This window comes from Budorcas taxicolor, chromosome 3 (assembly GCF_023091745.1).
Source record: "Budorcas taxicolor isolate Tak-1 chromosome 3, Takin1.1, whole genome shotgun sequence".
Classification (NCBI taxonomy): domain Eukaryota; kingdom Metazoa; phylum Chordata; class Mammalia; order Artiodactyla; family Bovidae; genus Budorcas; species Budorcas taxicolor.
In genome coordinates this window covers 54,787,225-54,803,351 of record NC_068912.1, presented here as the reverse complement: position 1 = coordinate 54,803,351, position 16,127 = coordinate 54,787,225, and the positions used below count along the sequence as shown (strand labels likewise).

The window sequence follows — 16,127 nt, the reverse complement described above, 5'->3', positions numbered from 1 at the left end:
TTGTCTGTAAAATGGGAATAATAAATTATGCCCACCTCATAACGTGGTTATGAGAATGAAAGGAATTAGTATGTGTAAATCTCTAGAATCTGGCACATAGTAAGCATCAAAATATTCAGTTCAGTTCAGTTCAGTCGCTCAGTCATGTCCTACTCTTTGCGACCCCATGAACCACAGCACACCAGGCCTCCCTGTCCATTACCAACACCCAGAGTTTACTCAACCTCATGTCCATTGAGTTGGTGATGCCATCCAACCATCTCATCCTCTGTCGTTCACTTTTCCTCCTGCCCTGAATCCTTCTCAGCACCAGGGTCTTTTCGAATGAGTCAGCTCGTTGAATCAGGTGGCCAAAGTATTGGAATTTCAGCTTCAGCATCACTCTTTCCAATGAACATCCAGCACTGATCTGCTTTAGGATGGACTGGTTGGATCTACTTGCAGTCCAAGGGACTCTCAAGAGTCTTCTCCAACAACACAGTTCAAAAGCATCAATTCTTTAGTGCTCAGCTTTCTTTACAGTTCAACTCTCACATCCATACATGTCTACTGGAAAAACCATAGCCTTGACTAGATGGACCTTTGTTGGTAAAGTGATGTCTCTGCTTTTTAATATGCTGTCTAGGTTGGTCATAAATTTCCTTCGAAGGAGTAAGTGTCTTTTAATTTCATAGCTGCAATCACAATCTGCAGTGATTTTGGAGCCCAGAAAAATAAAGTCTGTCACTGTTTCCATTGTTTCCCGATCTATTTCCCAAGAAGTGATGGGACCAGATGCCATGATCTTTGTTTTCTGAATGTTGATCTTTAAGCCAACTTTTTCACTCTCCTTTTTCACTTTCAAAAAGCTCTTTAGTTCTTCTTCACTTTCTGCCATAGGGGTGGTCTTATCTGCATATCTGAGGTTACTGATATTTCTCCCGGAAAGCTTGATTCCAGCTTGTGCTTCATCCAGCCCAGCGTTTCTCATGTTGTACTCTGCATATAAGTTAAATAAGCAGGATGACAATATACAGCCTTGACGTACTCCTTTTCCTATTTGGAACCAGTCTGTTGTTCCATGTCCAGTTCTAACTGTTGCTTCCTGACCTGCATATAGTTTCTCAAGAGGCAGGTCAGGTGGTCTGGTATTCCCATCTCTTTCAGAATTTTCCACAGTTTATTGTGATCCACAGTCAAAGGCTTTGGCATAGTCAATAAAGCAGAAATAGATGTTTTTCTGGAACTCTCTTGCTTTTTCAATGATCCAGTGGATGTTGGCAATTTGACCTCTGGTTCCTCTGCCTTTTCTAAAATCAGCTTGAACATCTGGAAATTCAGGGTTCACGTATTGCTAAAGTCTGGCTTGGAGAATTTTGAGCATTACTTTACTAGCGTGTGAGATGAGTGCAATTGTATGGTAGTTTGAGCATTCTTTGGCATTGCCTTTCTTTGGGATTAGAATGAAAACTGACCTTTACCAGTCCTGTGGCCACTGCTAAGTTTTCCAAATTTGCTGACAAATTGAGTGCAGCACTTTCACAGAACATCTTTCAGGATTTGAAATAGATCAACTGGGATTCCTGCCTCTTGCAAAAACTGATCTGCTTCATGGACAGAGGAGCCTGGTGGGCTACAGTCCACAGGGTTGCAAAGAGTCGGACACGACTGAGCGACTTCACTTTGAGCATTCTTTGGCATTGCCTTTCTTTGGGATTAGAATGAAAACTGACCTTTACCAGTCCTGTGGCTATTGCTGAGTTTTCCAAATTTGCTGACATACTGAGTGCAGCACTTTCACAGCATCATCTTTCAGGATTTGAAATAGCTCAACTGGGATTCCTGTCTCTTGTGAAAACTGACCTGCCTCTTGTAAAACCTGTATGCAGGTCAGGAAGCAACAGTTAGAACTGGACATGGAACAACAGACTGGTTCCAAATAGGAAAAGAAGTACGTCAAGGCTGTATATGGTCACCCTGCTTATTTAACTTATATGCAGAGCACATCATGAGAAATGCTGGGCTGGAAGAAGCACAAGCTGGAATCAAGATTGCTGGGAGAAATATCAATAACCTCAGATATGCAGATGAAACCACCCTTATGGCAGAAAGTGAAGAAGAACTAAAGAGCCTCTTGATGAAAGTGAAAGAGGAGAGTGAAAAAGTTGGCTTAAAGCTCAACATTCAGAAAACTAAGATCACGGCATCTGGTCCCATCATTTCATGGCAAATAGATGGGGAAAGAGTGGAAACAGTGGCTGACTTTATTTCTGGGACTCCAAAATCACTGCAGATGTTGATTGTAGCCATGAAATTAAAAGACGCTTACTCCTTGGAAGGAAAGTTATGACCAACCTAGACAACATATTTAAAAGCAGACACATTACTTTGTCAACAAGGGTCTGTCTAGTCAAGGCTATGATTTTTCCAGTGGTCATGTCTATATGTGAGAGTTGGACTATAAAGAAAGCTGAGTGCAGAAGAACTGATGTTTTTGAACTGTGGTAATGGAGAAGACTCTTGAGAGTCCCTTGGACTGCAAGGAATCCAGCCAGCCCATCCTAAAGCAGATCAGTGCTGGGTGTTCACTGGAAGGACTGATGTTGAAGCTGAAACTCCAATACTCTGGCCACCTGATGAGAAGAGTTGAGTCATTTTAAAAGACCCTGATGCTGGGAAAGATTGAGGGCAGGAGGAGAAGGGGACAACAGAGGATGAGATGGTTGGATGGCATCACTGACTCAATGCACATGGGTTTGGGTGGACTCTGGGACTTGGCAATGGACAGCGAGGCCTGGCATGCTACGGTTCATGGGGTCACAAGGAGTCGGACACGACTGAGCTACTGAGCTGAACTGGGATTCCATCACTTCCACTAGCTTTGTTTGTAGTGATGCTTCCTAAGGCCCACTTGACTTCACATTCCAGGATGTCTGGCTCTAGGTGAGTGATCACACCATGGTGATTAACTGTGTCATGAAGATCTTTTTTGTTCAGTTCTTCCCATTAGCTATTATTTTTTCTCCTTTTAATTAATATACAATAATCCAAACATTGTAAAAAAAAAAAAAGAGTATCATCAGTTGGTTACTTATAAATAAGAAAATTACCCTATTTCTCTTACTTTCAAAAGAATGATTACATCTCAAAAAGGATAAAAACATGAAAACTGAATAAGAAAGCAGGTCAATAAGTATAAAAACCTGTATAAACTGAGTATTTATGCATTTACAACATGCAAAAAACTCTACAAGAAATAAGATACGTGCCTGTTTTCAAACAATTAGATTCTTCATCTTACCTTCCAGCCAGTTACACTGAAAGTCTTTCCAGCACTTCCTATGGTTATTGTTCTCTCCCACATACCTGGAAAAGTGGCTGAATAGCAAAAAAGGGGGGGGAAAGGTTAGTTAATTGCTTTATTATCAGTCTACACTCAGTATAATCTAAAAACAAAAATGCCTTATAATATAGGCAGTATAGTTATTTCAATAGATTTTTAAGAGATAATTTAGCTTTAACCAAAAGTCAGCTGAAAACATTATCAAGCTTGAAAACATTTAAGTGGCAAAATCATCTCCCAGGGCAGGAATGGTGAGAAGCCGCCGCCGGCAGCGCTCCGGGCCAGCTCAGTGCAGTGGTCATGGGAGCAACAGCACCCGGCCCTCAGTGTTAGTGGCAGCTGGCGGCCAGCACGATCGTTCTGTGGCACAGCTTTGGTTGTGGTTCTGGTAGTGTTTAGCTCACCTCTACTCTGTCCATTTTCTGAGTCTATTTCTACAGGATTCCTAGGGCAGTGGTTCTTAAAATATATTTCCCACCTAGCAATATCAGTATCACTGGGGAAGTCATAAAAAAGGCAAATTCTTGGATCCTCAGAAACTCTGGGGAAGGCCCCACAGTTTGCAGGCATGTGCAAGAGTGAGGGTGTGTATTTTAGAAATAACACACTGAGATGTAAATCCATGACATATCTTGAAGTCATCTTTTCATAGCAAGTAAAGTGTCTACTAAGATATCAGGTAGCTAAAGAAAGTTCCAAAATGTAAACATATGCAATTTCAGCCTATCATGAAATATCCATCAATATTTATAAAGGTAGGAAAGCCATATAAATTGGAAGAGTTACCATTGTATTCTCTGTGAAACCCAAAAAGAAATCCCAAAAGGACAAATTAAAAAAATATTTAGAGGGTCCATTCGAAGACAGAATATTCTAAGATATATCCTCTCAAGTTTTGAGACATTTCTATTCTTCCAAAATATTCCAAAGGACATGGATGTCTTACTTTCCTATTTGACCACAGAAATATCTAAACTATGTATAAGGCAGAGTATCACTCCCTTTAAAGTAATAATATATATTCCAAATCAGGAACATCTGTTATTAAGAACAACACTTAGAAATAAATTCTTTGAAAATAAGAATTACCCAAACTAATACAAGCCTAGCATGTTTTAACAATAAGTTAAACATGAAGTAAATAAAAACTATGTACACATCAAATGTAGGTTACATTCACAAAATATCAAAACTAATTAAAGTATTTAAAAGCTAAGTATTTTCTTGATGATGGCTATTTTGGCCATATAAAAGAGAATTTTTTTTTTTTCTTTCAAGGAGTAAGATGATCAGCTAAATAATTTATGAGGAATTCTATATTAATTTTCCAAATATCAAGGGATTAGTATATAAATATCAATGTATTAGTATAATCTCTTCCAGAACAGAGGTTTCTTTTGTTGAATGTAATGTCATTTTACTGAAAACTGGAGACACCATTTGAGTCAAGAATGTGACCCAGTACGAGCAAATTCTACAGTTCCAATTAAGAGTCCTAAGTAATTTAAAACCTGGAGAATGAAATGGCAACCCACTCCAGTATTCTTGCCTGGAAATCCCAGGGACAGAAGAGCCTGGCGGGCTACAGTCTACGGGGTTGCAAGAGTCAGACATGACTTAGTGACTAAACACACAGATGCACAAGTAATTTAAGAACATCTAGATAATTACGTCCTCTCCATCTCAGAGATCTGGGGAGCTACAGAAGATAAACAGAGTAGATGACCATAACACTGCATGTGCATATAGCAACAAAGAAAAAAAGTCTTTACAGATCTGATGATTTAGAAAAACCATATCTAGTTCCAGTACTGGTAAGTTTAGCCTGCAGTTATAGATGAAAGGCTGGGCTTTGCACTTCTCATGTATGACCCATCCTCCTTAAATCAACCACAGCAGCTATAACAGTTATTCACAGGCGACTTAGGCTTCAATAGAAGTCAGATAAAGATTAGAGACATGATGAAGAGTGCAAGCTACACCTAGGAAAACTGTCTCTGTGACATGAAGGTGATGCTAATTTCATGATGTGTGGCAAGAATCTCATTGTATTAAAGAGCTACTATTGCACTCTGCAAATTGATGGAATAGCCATTTTGTATCTTTCATGTAACAAAGCCCATCATATTTAACAGAATACATTTTCACATGTTTGTACTCTCTAAATAATGAAATAGAATGAAGAATGAAATGAATAATAATGATAATGAAACAGAAATGAATAATGAATTCATTTTTTTCTTGTTTTAACATCCTGAGTTGTTATAACTAAAAAATCTGAGCTAAAAATATATGCCTTGATATCTTTAGCAAATAATATCATTTACACTTTTACCATGAAGTATTTATAACATAAGGTTTAAACAGTAAGTTTCAAGATCATTTAAAGCAATATTTTGAAAAGAATATTGCTAAACTGAGTTAAATAAAATGTAAAAGCTTTGAGTTATTGCACAGACATGAACATTTGTAAAATGTACAAAATGTTAAGCATAAAATTATATTTATTCATTAGATAGATGCCTCTTTCTCTTTCTACTTAATCTTAAAAAAATTATCAAAAAATGTAATTGTCCATGTTGGTTTGATTTTCAACTGGGGAGTAGTTAATGACCTGAGATAGAGATCAACAAGATATGGAAAGGTCAACTCTGATGCAATTTTGACAAATAACAAAATGGGCTGTGCTAAGACACTATACCTTATAAATTTCTGGCCCTCTTCTTTGTTTATACATTCTCCCTTAGAAGATACATTGTCTTCCATGTGTTCCACTATCAACAAAATTTTGATGACTGTCAAAAATGAATCCCTTCACAATTTGATCCTGACAATCAGGCCTATAATTCTACTTATCTGTAGACATCTCCTCCTCTATGTCTCAAAGACACTGAAACTTAGCATGAGAAGCAGGAATTTCCTTTGCTCAGCTCTTTCCACAGGCCTGTCTCCTTCCATTTCCATCCCTGGTTAAGGCCTCATCACTGCTGAGTGGTCCAGGCTAGAGATCTCAGAATCATACTTGCTTGCCTTCCCACCTTCAAATGCTATATTCTGTGCCCTACAGTTTATACTTCTAAACAACCCCAGCATATGATCTCCACTACCAGGGGAGCTGACTTAAAATCCTCACCTGCAGCTGGTTCTTACCTTTATAAAACAAATCCAATACAGAACCAATTACCTTGCCTCATCACACCTCGTCATTGCCTGTTGCAGCTGTTCTCAAAGTATGCTCACTGGTACCCTAATGATCAAATTAATTATTGAGTTTTTTTAATAGAGCTTGAAAAAATCGACTTTAAGTTTTCCACAAATTTTTCTTTACCACTTCAAACTGCTACTGGTTATCTCAGTGGTAAAGAACCAGCCTGCCAAGGCAGGAGACATGGGTTTGATCCCTGGGTTGGGAAGATCCCCTGGAGAAGGAAATGGCAACCCACTCCAGCATTCTTGCCTGGAAAATCCCATGGACAGAAGATTCTGGCGGGCTACAGCCCATGGGGTCACAAAAAGAGAGTTGGACATGACTCAGTAACTAAAACAATAACTGGTTATCTGACGGTGAATGCTACCAATAGTGAAACAAATGAGCATCAGGAAATGAACAATAATGGCAAAAATCAGAAAAACTCAGATGTATTTATTTCAATAACACTTTGTTACAGGCAAATACACACAGATTTGTGATTTTTATATTGACTTCTAATTATTGAATTTCTGTTAAGAAAATTACCTCTAGCTTCATGATGAAATACAATATATATGGTCACTAATTCATCATGTGAACATTGTGACTTCACGATACTCTATCACTAACATATAATAAAAGTTTAAGAACCATTGCCCCCCCCAATGAAATTTAAATTCTTTATACTCATATATAAAGTCCTTCAGAATCACCCTACTTTTCCATTCTCATCTGTGCCAGTTATAACACACTCTTATAAGCCAGTTAAGTATATCTTGATCTTTCATGCTGTCTCACCTTAGTACACAAGTTTATCTGAGAAGAATTTTCTTTCTACTTCTCTGACTAATTCCATGTTTGCCCACTTTGTTGATTTCCTCTGTGTCTTCACAGCAGTTTGTAATTTACCACGGATAATTATGATGTGTTCAACAACTATTTATGTATAAGTACACTAATTTTAAAATTTATTGGTTCCTGCCAGTGATATTAGTTATTCTTCCCTCACCCTTTCATACTTCCTATTCATTTTATTCAACAATTATTTTCTGATTGTCTACCATGCACAAGACCCTATTCTGGGAACTGAGGATTCAGAAGAGATCAAAACATTTAAAAATTCCTACCTCCTTGCAGGTTAGAAGTAAAAATATATAGATCCTGATATTTGTTATACAGGAAAACACAGGACAGAAGGGTTTTCCTGGTGGTCCAGTAGTTAAAAATCCTCCTTGCAATACAGGGGACATGGGTTCGATCCCAGGTCCGGGAAGATCCCACATGCCTCAGAGCAACTAAGCCCGTGTGCCACAACTACTGAGTCTGCATTCTACAGCCTTGTTTTGCAGCAAAAGAAGCCACTGCAATGAGAAGTCCAAACACCGCAATGAAGAGTAGCCCTGACTCACTGTAACTAGAGAAAGCCTGAGTGCAGCAACAAAGACCCATCACAGCCAAAAAAATAAAACAAAACAAAAGAACAGAGAAAGGACAAAGAAAATGCAGAGAGGTTTAAACCTTAGATGTTGTGGTCATAAAATATGAAAACTGAATAAAGACCCCCAGGGAGGTGACACTGAGTCGTTTGGATATCTGAGGGAAAAGTGTTTCCAAGTATAGGAAGGGAAAGTACAAAGACCCAAAGACTGAAGCACAGTTATAACCCGATAGTTGATATAAGTTTGGATCACCCCAGAAGACACCATGGTATCTGTGCGATGGCCGGGGTGTATGTGTGTGTGTGTGTGTGTGTACGCTCAGTCACTTCAGTCATGTCCAACTCTTTGTGACCCTATAGACTATAGCCCACCAGGTTCCTCTGTCCACAAGATTCTCCGGGCAAGAATACTGGAGTGGGCTGCCATGCCCTCCTCCAGGGGATCTTCCTGACCCAGGGATTGAACCCACGTCTCCTGCATTGCAGACGGATTCTTTACCACTGAGACACTGGGGAAGCCCAAGATGGAGAAGTAATGGTGAAATCCATTGCAGCAATACCTTACTGTCACAGCAATTTCTTTCCTGTTCATCTGGCATTTCAGCATTTCCCTTAGTAGAGACAGACCAGTTCAGGAATGAGAAAGTTCCCTATGTCTTATATACAAAGTAATAGTTAGATTATTGGGGGAAAAAAAAAAGCTAAGAATAAAGGCAAAAGTACTACTTCTCTGGTTTCCTAGTTGTATACTGTGATCTAAAATCTCGTCTCCTAAGTTTGTACTGTTTGTCCTTCAAACTGTTCATAAATCCACTCAAACATCATTCATTCAAGTCCCGTTTTTAAGTGCTCACAGACATCTACCCATTACAAAGACTATACTAAAGCTGTTCTGGGATCCTTTCCAATCAGATATTCCACATGTGTCCAAACACAATTAGATCTGTGACTCTATGTAATAATTGGTACCTATTTTAAAATGCTTGTTTCCAGTATATACAAGCCATTCATAAACCTCATCACTGATGCAGAGTGTGTCATATTTGATGCAAAGGTCGACAATTACTTGGAGTTCCTCTTTGGTATACACCTACACACATGAAAGGAAACAAAAGAGCAGAGCCAATTATTCAACGTGTGAGAGAATGGCGGATCAGAAGATGCATAAAGAGATTAAAGACTCACCTTGCCAAGGGGGTTATGCGGAGTGTTTAGTATTATAGCTTTGGTTTTGGAATTAAATTTGCTTGCCAGTTCTTGAGGATCTAAGGTCCAGTCAGAACTAGAGCATGTTTTCCCATCAACAGGTTTCTAAGCATGAAGAATGAAGATGTGATTTAATTCAGTTAATTCATGTTTGCTGTATTATAAATAAATAACCTGATAAGGAAAAAAAATGTAGAGAAAGGCATGGCAAAGGCAACTTAATAGATAACTAACAAAGAAAAGAAACAAAAATAACTAAGATTTACTTCTGCCTTAAGAGCCCAACAGGACTTGAGTCCCATGCTCATACCTGTTAAATGGAGACATGAACTCTGTCAACATTAACAGTTGTAAAAGTGCCTAAATTCCTTCAGAGGAGACAGCTATATGGTTATGGTTGACACGTCTGATTATGGTTAACAGCTATGGTTAACACATCTGATTCTATAAGGCTAATAGAAGATTCTGTGATTCACCTTAGTGTGTTACTTGTTTTAATAAGACTTTTTAAAAAGACAATGAAACTATATTGTATTCCTTAAGATAAAAGTAGAGTGAAAAAAACAAAACATTTCATTCAGAATTGAGTAAGTATTTATTGAACACTCAGCACACACCCTGGGATTCCCAGGGGGTTTAATGGTAAACAATCAACCTGCCAAGCAGCAAACCCGAGTTCAATCCCTGAGTCGGGAAAATCCCCTGGAGGAGGAAATGGCAACCCACTCCACTACTCTTGCCTGAAAAATCCCATAGAGAGAGGAACCTGGAGGGCTACGATCTGTGCGGTCACAGAGTCAGCCACGACTTAATGATTACCAGCACATACCCTGCACTGTTAGTCACAGGGGAATAGAGCTATAATAGTGAGTCAGAAATGGTCTCTGACCTGGTGGTGCTCAGTCAGTAGGGGAGATACATAACCACATAACCACAAAAAATAGTATTATATACAAGGTAGAAGCTGTTAGATACATGGCAAACATATGATGAAGTAATAAAAATCCCCCCTTAAATAGCTGTTACCTTCAGTCATGGTAAAGATATACAGTAAATCCCGAAATGTAATCAAAGTAGAAACTTTACTGGCAACAAAGTAATTGGCATTTTCAAAACTTTTTAAAAAATGTAAATCATAGGGGCAGACTTACACATCTCAGGGGAACAAAAACAGGTGTTGCTCCAGCCATTCTCACCATGGGCTCATAGCAGTCATAGAAAGGCACTATCACTATGACCTGGAATCAAACCAAATAACGAATCTATCAATAATTAATCCATTTAACAAATACTGTGTACGTACAATGTGTGAAGCAGCATACAACATGCTAAGATGCAGCAGTGAAGAAAGCAGGCTCTGTCTTCACACACCTGAGTGAAAAGACCTTGGGAACAAACTCATCAGGAGCCTTAATTGGACCCCTTGATTTCCTAGGGAGCTCTGTGGATAGGCTTGCAGTGGGACCCTTCAAACTGTATGCAAAATTTTCTACATGCATAGGTTTATTTTTATGGGAAAAGAGTCCATAGCTCTCACTACATTCTCAAAGGGATGATCTAGCCAAAAACAGTGAGTTTAAATTTCAAATTAGAAAATAAACAATCAGCAGCACAGCAAGACCAGAAGGGAAGAGAGCACTGCAGCGATGCTCTCTGTTATGGCGGAGTAGTAATTTCTAAGTATTATACTGAGAGAAGAACCGGGAAGCCTGATGTGCAACAGTACATAGGGTCACAAAGAGTTGGACACGATTGCGCAACTGAACAACAACAACAAAGATGTTTCTTTTTCAAAAACATCCCCAAACAGAGAATGCAAGAAGACAGGATACTACCGTTAATGTCTGATACCCACAATTTCCCTCCAGGTGACATATCTGGATTCTTTTTTCCTAGCTCCTTTTCCCCTACAAGGTCCTGTAGGTACTACAGGCTCTCTCAATCTACTCATGGCCTGTATCTCAGGTCAGTGGGCCAGACTAACCTGTCCATTTGGTATCTTGTCTGTAATATGCCAGTCTGGATCTAGTATCCCTGACTTTTTGCTTTTCTATAATGCGTTTAAACACGATATATATCCATTGTCGACCCTGAGTTTTTCTGTCTTTTTTACATGTAGCAATACTTCACAAAAACATTTAACATTATTTAGTTTTAATGCATTGTTTTAATGGCTATTTGAGAGTCTACTGAATTCTAGGATAATTTTATTATAGTCTATATAAATAACAGTACAATGTGAATTAGTGACTACATAGTTTCTCCATTTTAGTGCTTGTCACTACTAAAGACTACAAACACCTTTTATGGTACCTTATATATATATGTGTGTGTGTATATATATATATTCAAACTGCTTATGAAAAATCTGGCAACAATGTATAATTTTACGAGTCTACACTTAAACTGAAGAAAGTAGGGAAAACTACTAGACCACTCAGGTTCTGACCTAAATCAAATCCCTTACAGTGGAAGTGAGAAAGAGATTTAAGGGACTAGATCTGATAGACAGAGTGCCTGATGAACTATGGATGGAGGATTGTGACATTGTACAGGAGACAGAGATCAAGACTACCTCCAAGAAAAAGAAATGCAAAAAAGCAAAATGGCTGTCTGAGGGGGTCTTACAAATAGTGTGAAAAGAAAAGATGTGAAAAGCAAAGGAGAAAACGAAAGATACACCCATTTGAATGCAGAGTTCCAAAGAATAGCAAGGAGAGATAAGAAAGCCTTCCTCAGTGATTAATGCAAAGAAATAGAGGAAAGCAATAGAATGGGAAAGACTAGAGATCCCTTCAAGAAAATTAGAGATACCAAGGGAACATTTGATGCAAAGATGGGCTCAATAAAGGACAGAAATGGTATGGACCTAACAGAAGCAGAAGATATTAAGAAGAGGCGGCATGAATACACAGAAGAACTGTACAAAAAACATCTTCAAAACCCAGGTAATCACAATGGCGTGATCACTCTCCTAGAGCCAGACATCCTGGAATGTGAAGTCAAGTGGGCCTTGGGAAGCATCACTACAAACAAAGCTAGTGGAGGTGATGCAATTCAAGTTGAGCTATTTCAAATCCTAAAAGAGAATGCTGTGAAAGTGCTGCACTCAGTATGTCAGCAAATTTGGAAAACTCAGCAGTGGCCACAGGACTGGAAAAGGTCAGTTTTCATTCCAATCCCAAAGAAAGGCAATGCCAAAGAATGCTCAAACTACGGCACAATTGCACTCATCTCACGTGCTAGTAAAGTAATGCTCAAAATTCTCCAAGCCAAGCTTCACAATAGGTGAACCATGAACTACCAGAAGTTCAAGCTGGTTTTAGAAAAGGCAGAGGAATCAGAGATCAAATTAACAACATCCACTGGATCATCAAAAGAGCAAAAGAGTTTCAGAAAAACATCTACTTCTGCTTTATTGACTATGCCAAAGCTTTTGACTGTGTGGATCATAAAAAACTGTGGAAAATTCTTAAAGAGATGGTAATACTGGACCACCTGACCTGCCTCCTGAGACATCTGTATGCAGGTTTAGAAAGCAACAGTTAGAACTGGACATGGAATGACAAACTGGTTCCAAATAGGAAAAGGAGTAGGTCAAGGCTGTATATTGTCACCCTGCTTATTTAACTTCTATGCAGAGTACATCATGAGAAACGTTGGGCTGGATAAAGCACAAGCTGGAATTAAGATTGCCGGGAGAAATATCAATAACTTCAGATATGCAGATGATAACACCCTTATGGCAGAAAGTGAAGAAGAACTAAAAAGCCTCTTGATGGAAAGAGGAAAGTGAAAGTTGGCTTAAAGCTCAGCATTCAGAAAACTAAGATCATGGCATCCAGTCCCTTCACTTCATGGCAAACAGATGTGGAAACAATGACAGACTTTATTTTTCTGGGCTCCAAAATCACTGCAGATGGTGACTGTAACTATGAAATTAAAAGATGTTTACTCCTTGGAAGGAAAGTTATGCCCAACCTAGGCAGCATATTCAAAAGCAGAGACATTACTTTGCCAACAAAGTCTAGTCAAGGCTATGGTTTTTCCAGGAGTCTTGTATGGATGTGAGAATTGGACTATAAAGAAAGCTGAGCGCCAAAGAATTGATGCTTTTGAACTGTGGTGTTGAAGAAAACTCTTGAGAGCCCCTTGGACTACAAGGAGATACAACCAATTCATCCTAAAGGAAATCAATCTTGAATATTCATTGGAAGGACTTATGCTGAAACTGAAACTCAAATACTTTGGCCACCCGATGCGAAGAGGTGACTCATTTGAAAAGACCATGATGCTGGGAAAGACTGAAGGTGGGAGAAGGGGATGACAGAGGATGAGATGGTTGGATGGCATCACTGACTCACTGGACATGAGTTTGAGTATATTCCAGGAATTGGCTATGGACAGGGAGGCCTGACGTGCTCCATCCATGGGGTCGCAAAGACTGGGACACAACTGAGTGACTGAACTGAACTGAACATTAAACTGCCTTTAAGTTTGTGTTGATTAAATTCAGGGCACCTAATTATCATCCTAAATTTCTACTTTTTACTATTTATATTTCCTGTTCAAGGCTTGTCTCACTGGAGTTATAGGAGGCCCTTACATTTTAAAGTCCCTTTGTTTGTACTAGTCATCTAATTCACACTGAATATTTTCTACACAACGTGCTATGTTAGGTTTTGGGTATTGCAGAGGACAAGACATGAGCCAGGAACGGATGTTTTCCTCAAGTTCATTAGACTGTGAAATTCTTAGAGACTAAGATGACCCGTCTTTGCAGCCCTGATGAGACACAGTGCCTGGTATGAAGTGAGAGCTCCGTGAAGGAAAGGAAACGGGGGAGGCAGCGAGGTGGAACTGAGAATATACCTGACACTCTTCCCTGAAATTTCCTTATTTTTACAATGGAAATGATTCCCCTCTCTCTTTGAAGAATATTTACCGAGCACTCAAGTGCTGGCTCTACAACAATAAACTAATTTTCCTGGAACTTAAATTCTACAGAGAGAGACATAATAAATAAGAAACAAGGAAGTAAATTAGATAATTTCAGATAGTAATAAACATTATAAGGAAAATAACAGGCCTATATGATGCAAAGTAATGTTTGTGGTTTCAAAATATTAGATAAGTTGATCAGTGAAGAAGAATAGAGAAAAGACAGCAAAGGGCTGAGCCTTGGGACACACCAACAGAGTGCAGAGAAGGAGGAAGCAGAGAAGGAGGAAGCAGCAAAGGAGTAACACAATCAAAGCCTGAGCTGAAACTTTCAGCTATTTTATAGGAATAAAGGAAATTATATATATGAAAGTATGACTATACTTCCTTACCATGATTCCTTAAGTAACGCATTGTTTGGCAGAGCAGAGGGAATAGAGATATAAAAGAAAAGGTAACACAAAGTCACAGAGGTATCTTTCATAAAGGAGGTACAGATAAAGTGCTGGGAGGGTGGTGGTGGTTCAGGACTTCCCTGGTGGCTCACTGATTAAGAATCTGCCTGCCAGTGCAAGGGGACACAGGTTTGATCCCTGGTCCGGGAAGATCCCATGTGCCCTGGAGCAATGAAGCTCCTGCGCCACAACTACTGAAGCCCCTACTCTGCAATAAGAGAAGCCATCGCAATGAGAAGCCCACACACCACAACGAAGACTAGCCCCTGCTCACCACAGCTAAAGAAAGCCTGCTGTGAGCAACGAAGACCCAGTGCAGCCACACACACACAAACACACACAAAAGTGCTAGGGGAGTTCAAAGAAGGGAATCAACAATACAGATCACGGCAAATATTCATTGCTCAGACTTGGCTTACCCAACACCTCTCTGGAGCTTTCTGGACCTATATTAGCAGAGTTCATCACTTCTTCCTCTTGTCACCACGGTAACTTACTCATTCCCCACCACTGCCTATCACACTGCATCCTTCTATATCTGTTTAAAAGCACATCTCCACTAAACACGGAACCTCTTCCACATAGAAATATCTTTTTTCTTTTCAGATTTTATTTTACTTTACAATACTGTATTGGTTTTGCCATACATCAACATGAATCTGCCACAGGTGTACATGTGTTCCCAATCCTGAACCACCCCCCCCCCCTCCACCTCCCTCCCCATACCATCTCTCTGGGTCATCCCAGTGCACCAGCCCCAAGCATCCTGTATTCTGCATCAAACCTAGACTGGCGATTCATTTCTTATATGATATTATACATGTTTCAATGCCATTCTCCCAAATCATCCCACCCTCGCCCTCTCCCATAGAATCCAAAAGACTGTTCTATACATCTGTGTCTCTTTTGCTGTCTCACATACAGGGTTATTGTTACCATCTTTCTAAATTCCATGTATATGTGTTAGTATACTGTATTGGGGTTTTTCTTTCTGGCTTACTTCACTCTGTATAATAGGTTCCAGTTTCATCCACTTCATTAGAACTGATTCAAATGTATTCTTTTTAATGGCTGAGTAATACTCCATTGTGTATATGTACCACAGCTTTCTTATCCATTCATCTGCTGATGGACATCTAGGTTGCTTCCATGTCCTGGCTATTATAGATAGTGCTGAGATGAAAACTGGGGTACATGTGTCTCTTTCAATTCTGGTTTCCTCAGTGTATATGCCCAGCAGTGGGATTGCAGGGTCATAAGACAGTTCTATTTCCAGTTTTTTAAGGAATCTCCACACCATTCTCCATAGTGGCTGTACTAGTTTGCATTCCCACCAACAGTGTAAGAGGGTTTCCTTTTCTTCACACCCTCTCCAGCATTTATTGCTTGTAGACTTTGGATCGCAGCCATTCTGACTGGGGTGAATGGTACCTCATTGTGGTTTTCATTTGCATTTCTCTGATAATGAGTGATGTTGAGCATCTTTTCATGTGTTTGTTAGCCATCCATATGTCTTCTTTGGAGAAATGTCTATTTAGTTCTTTGGCCCATTTTTTGATTGGGTCGTTTATCTTT

The 16,127-nt window shown here is 39.3% G+C and overlaps 1 protein-coding gene across 4 annotated transcripts in view; it reads right to left on the bottom strand.

The window, feature by feature from the left end:
- KYAT3 (kynurenine aminotransferase 3) overlaps positions 1 to 16,127 on the bottom strand; it is a 70,114-nt gene that overhangs the window by 19,807 nt on the left and 34,180 nt on the right. For all 4 annotated transcript variants that reach the window (XM_052637235.1, XM_052637236.1, XM_052637233.1 and 1 more), the window contains 4 exons: positions 10,308 to 10,394; positions 9,136 to 9,261; positions 8,920 to 9,040; positions 3,281 to 3,357 (listed from right to left, as the gene is read on the bottom strand). In XM_052637235.1, the coding sequence (XP_052493195.1) occupies positions 3,281 to 3,357; positions 8,920 to 9,040; positions 9,136 to 9,261; positions 10,308 to 10,394 (411 nt within the window). The remainder of the gene's footprint in view (positions 1 to 3,280; positions 3,358 to 8,919; positions 9,041 to 9,135; positions 9,262 to 10,307; positions 10,395 to 16,127) is intronic.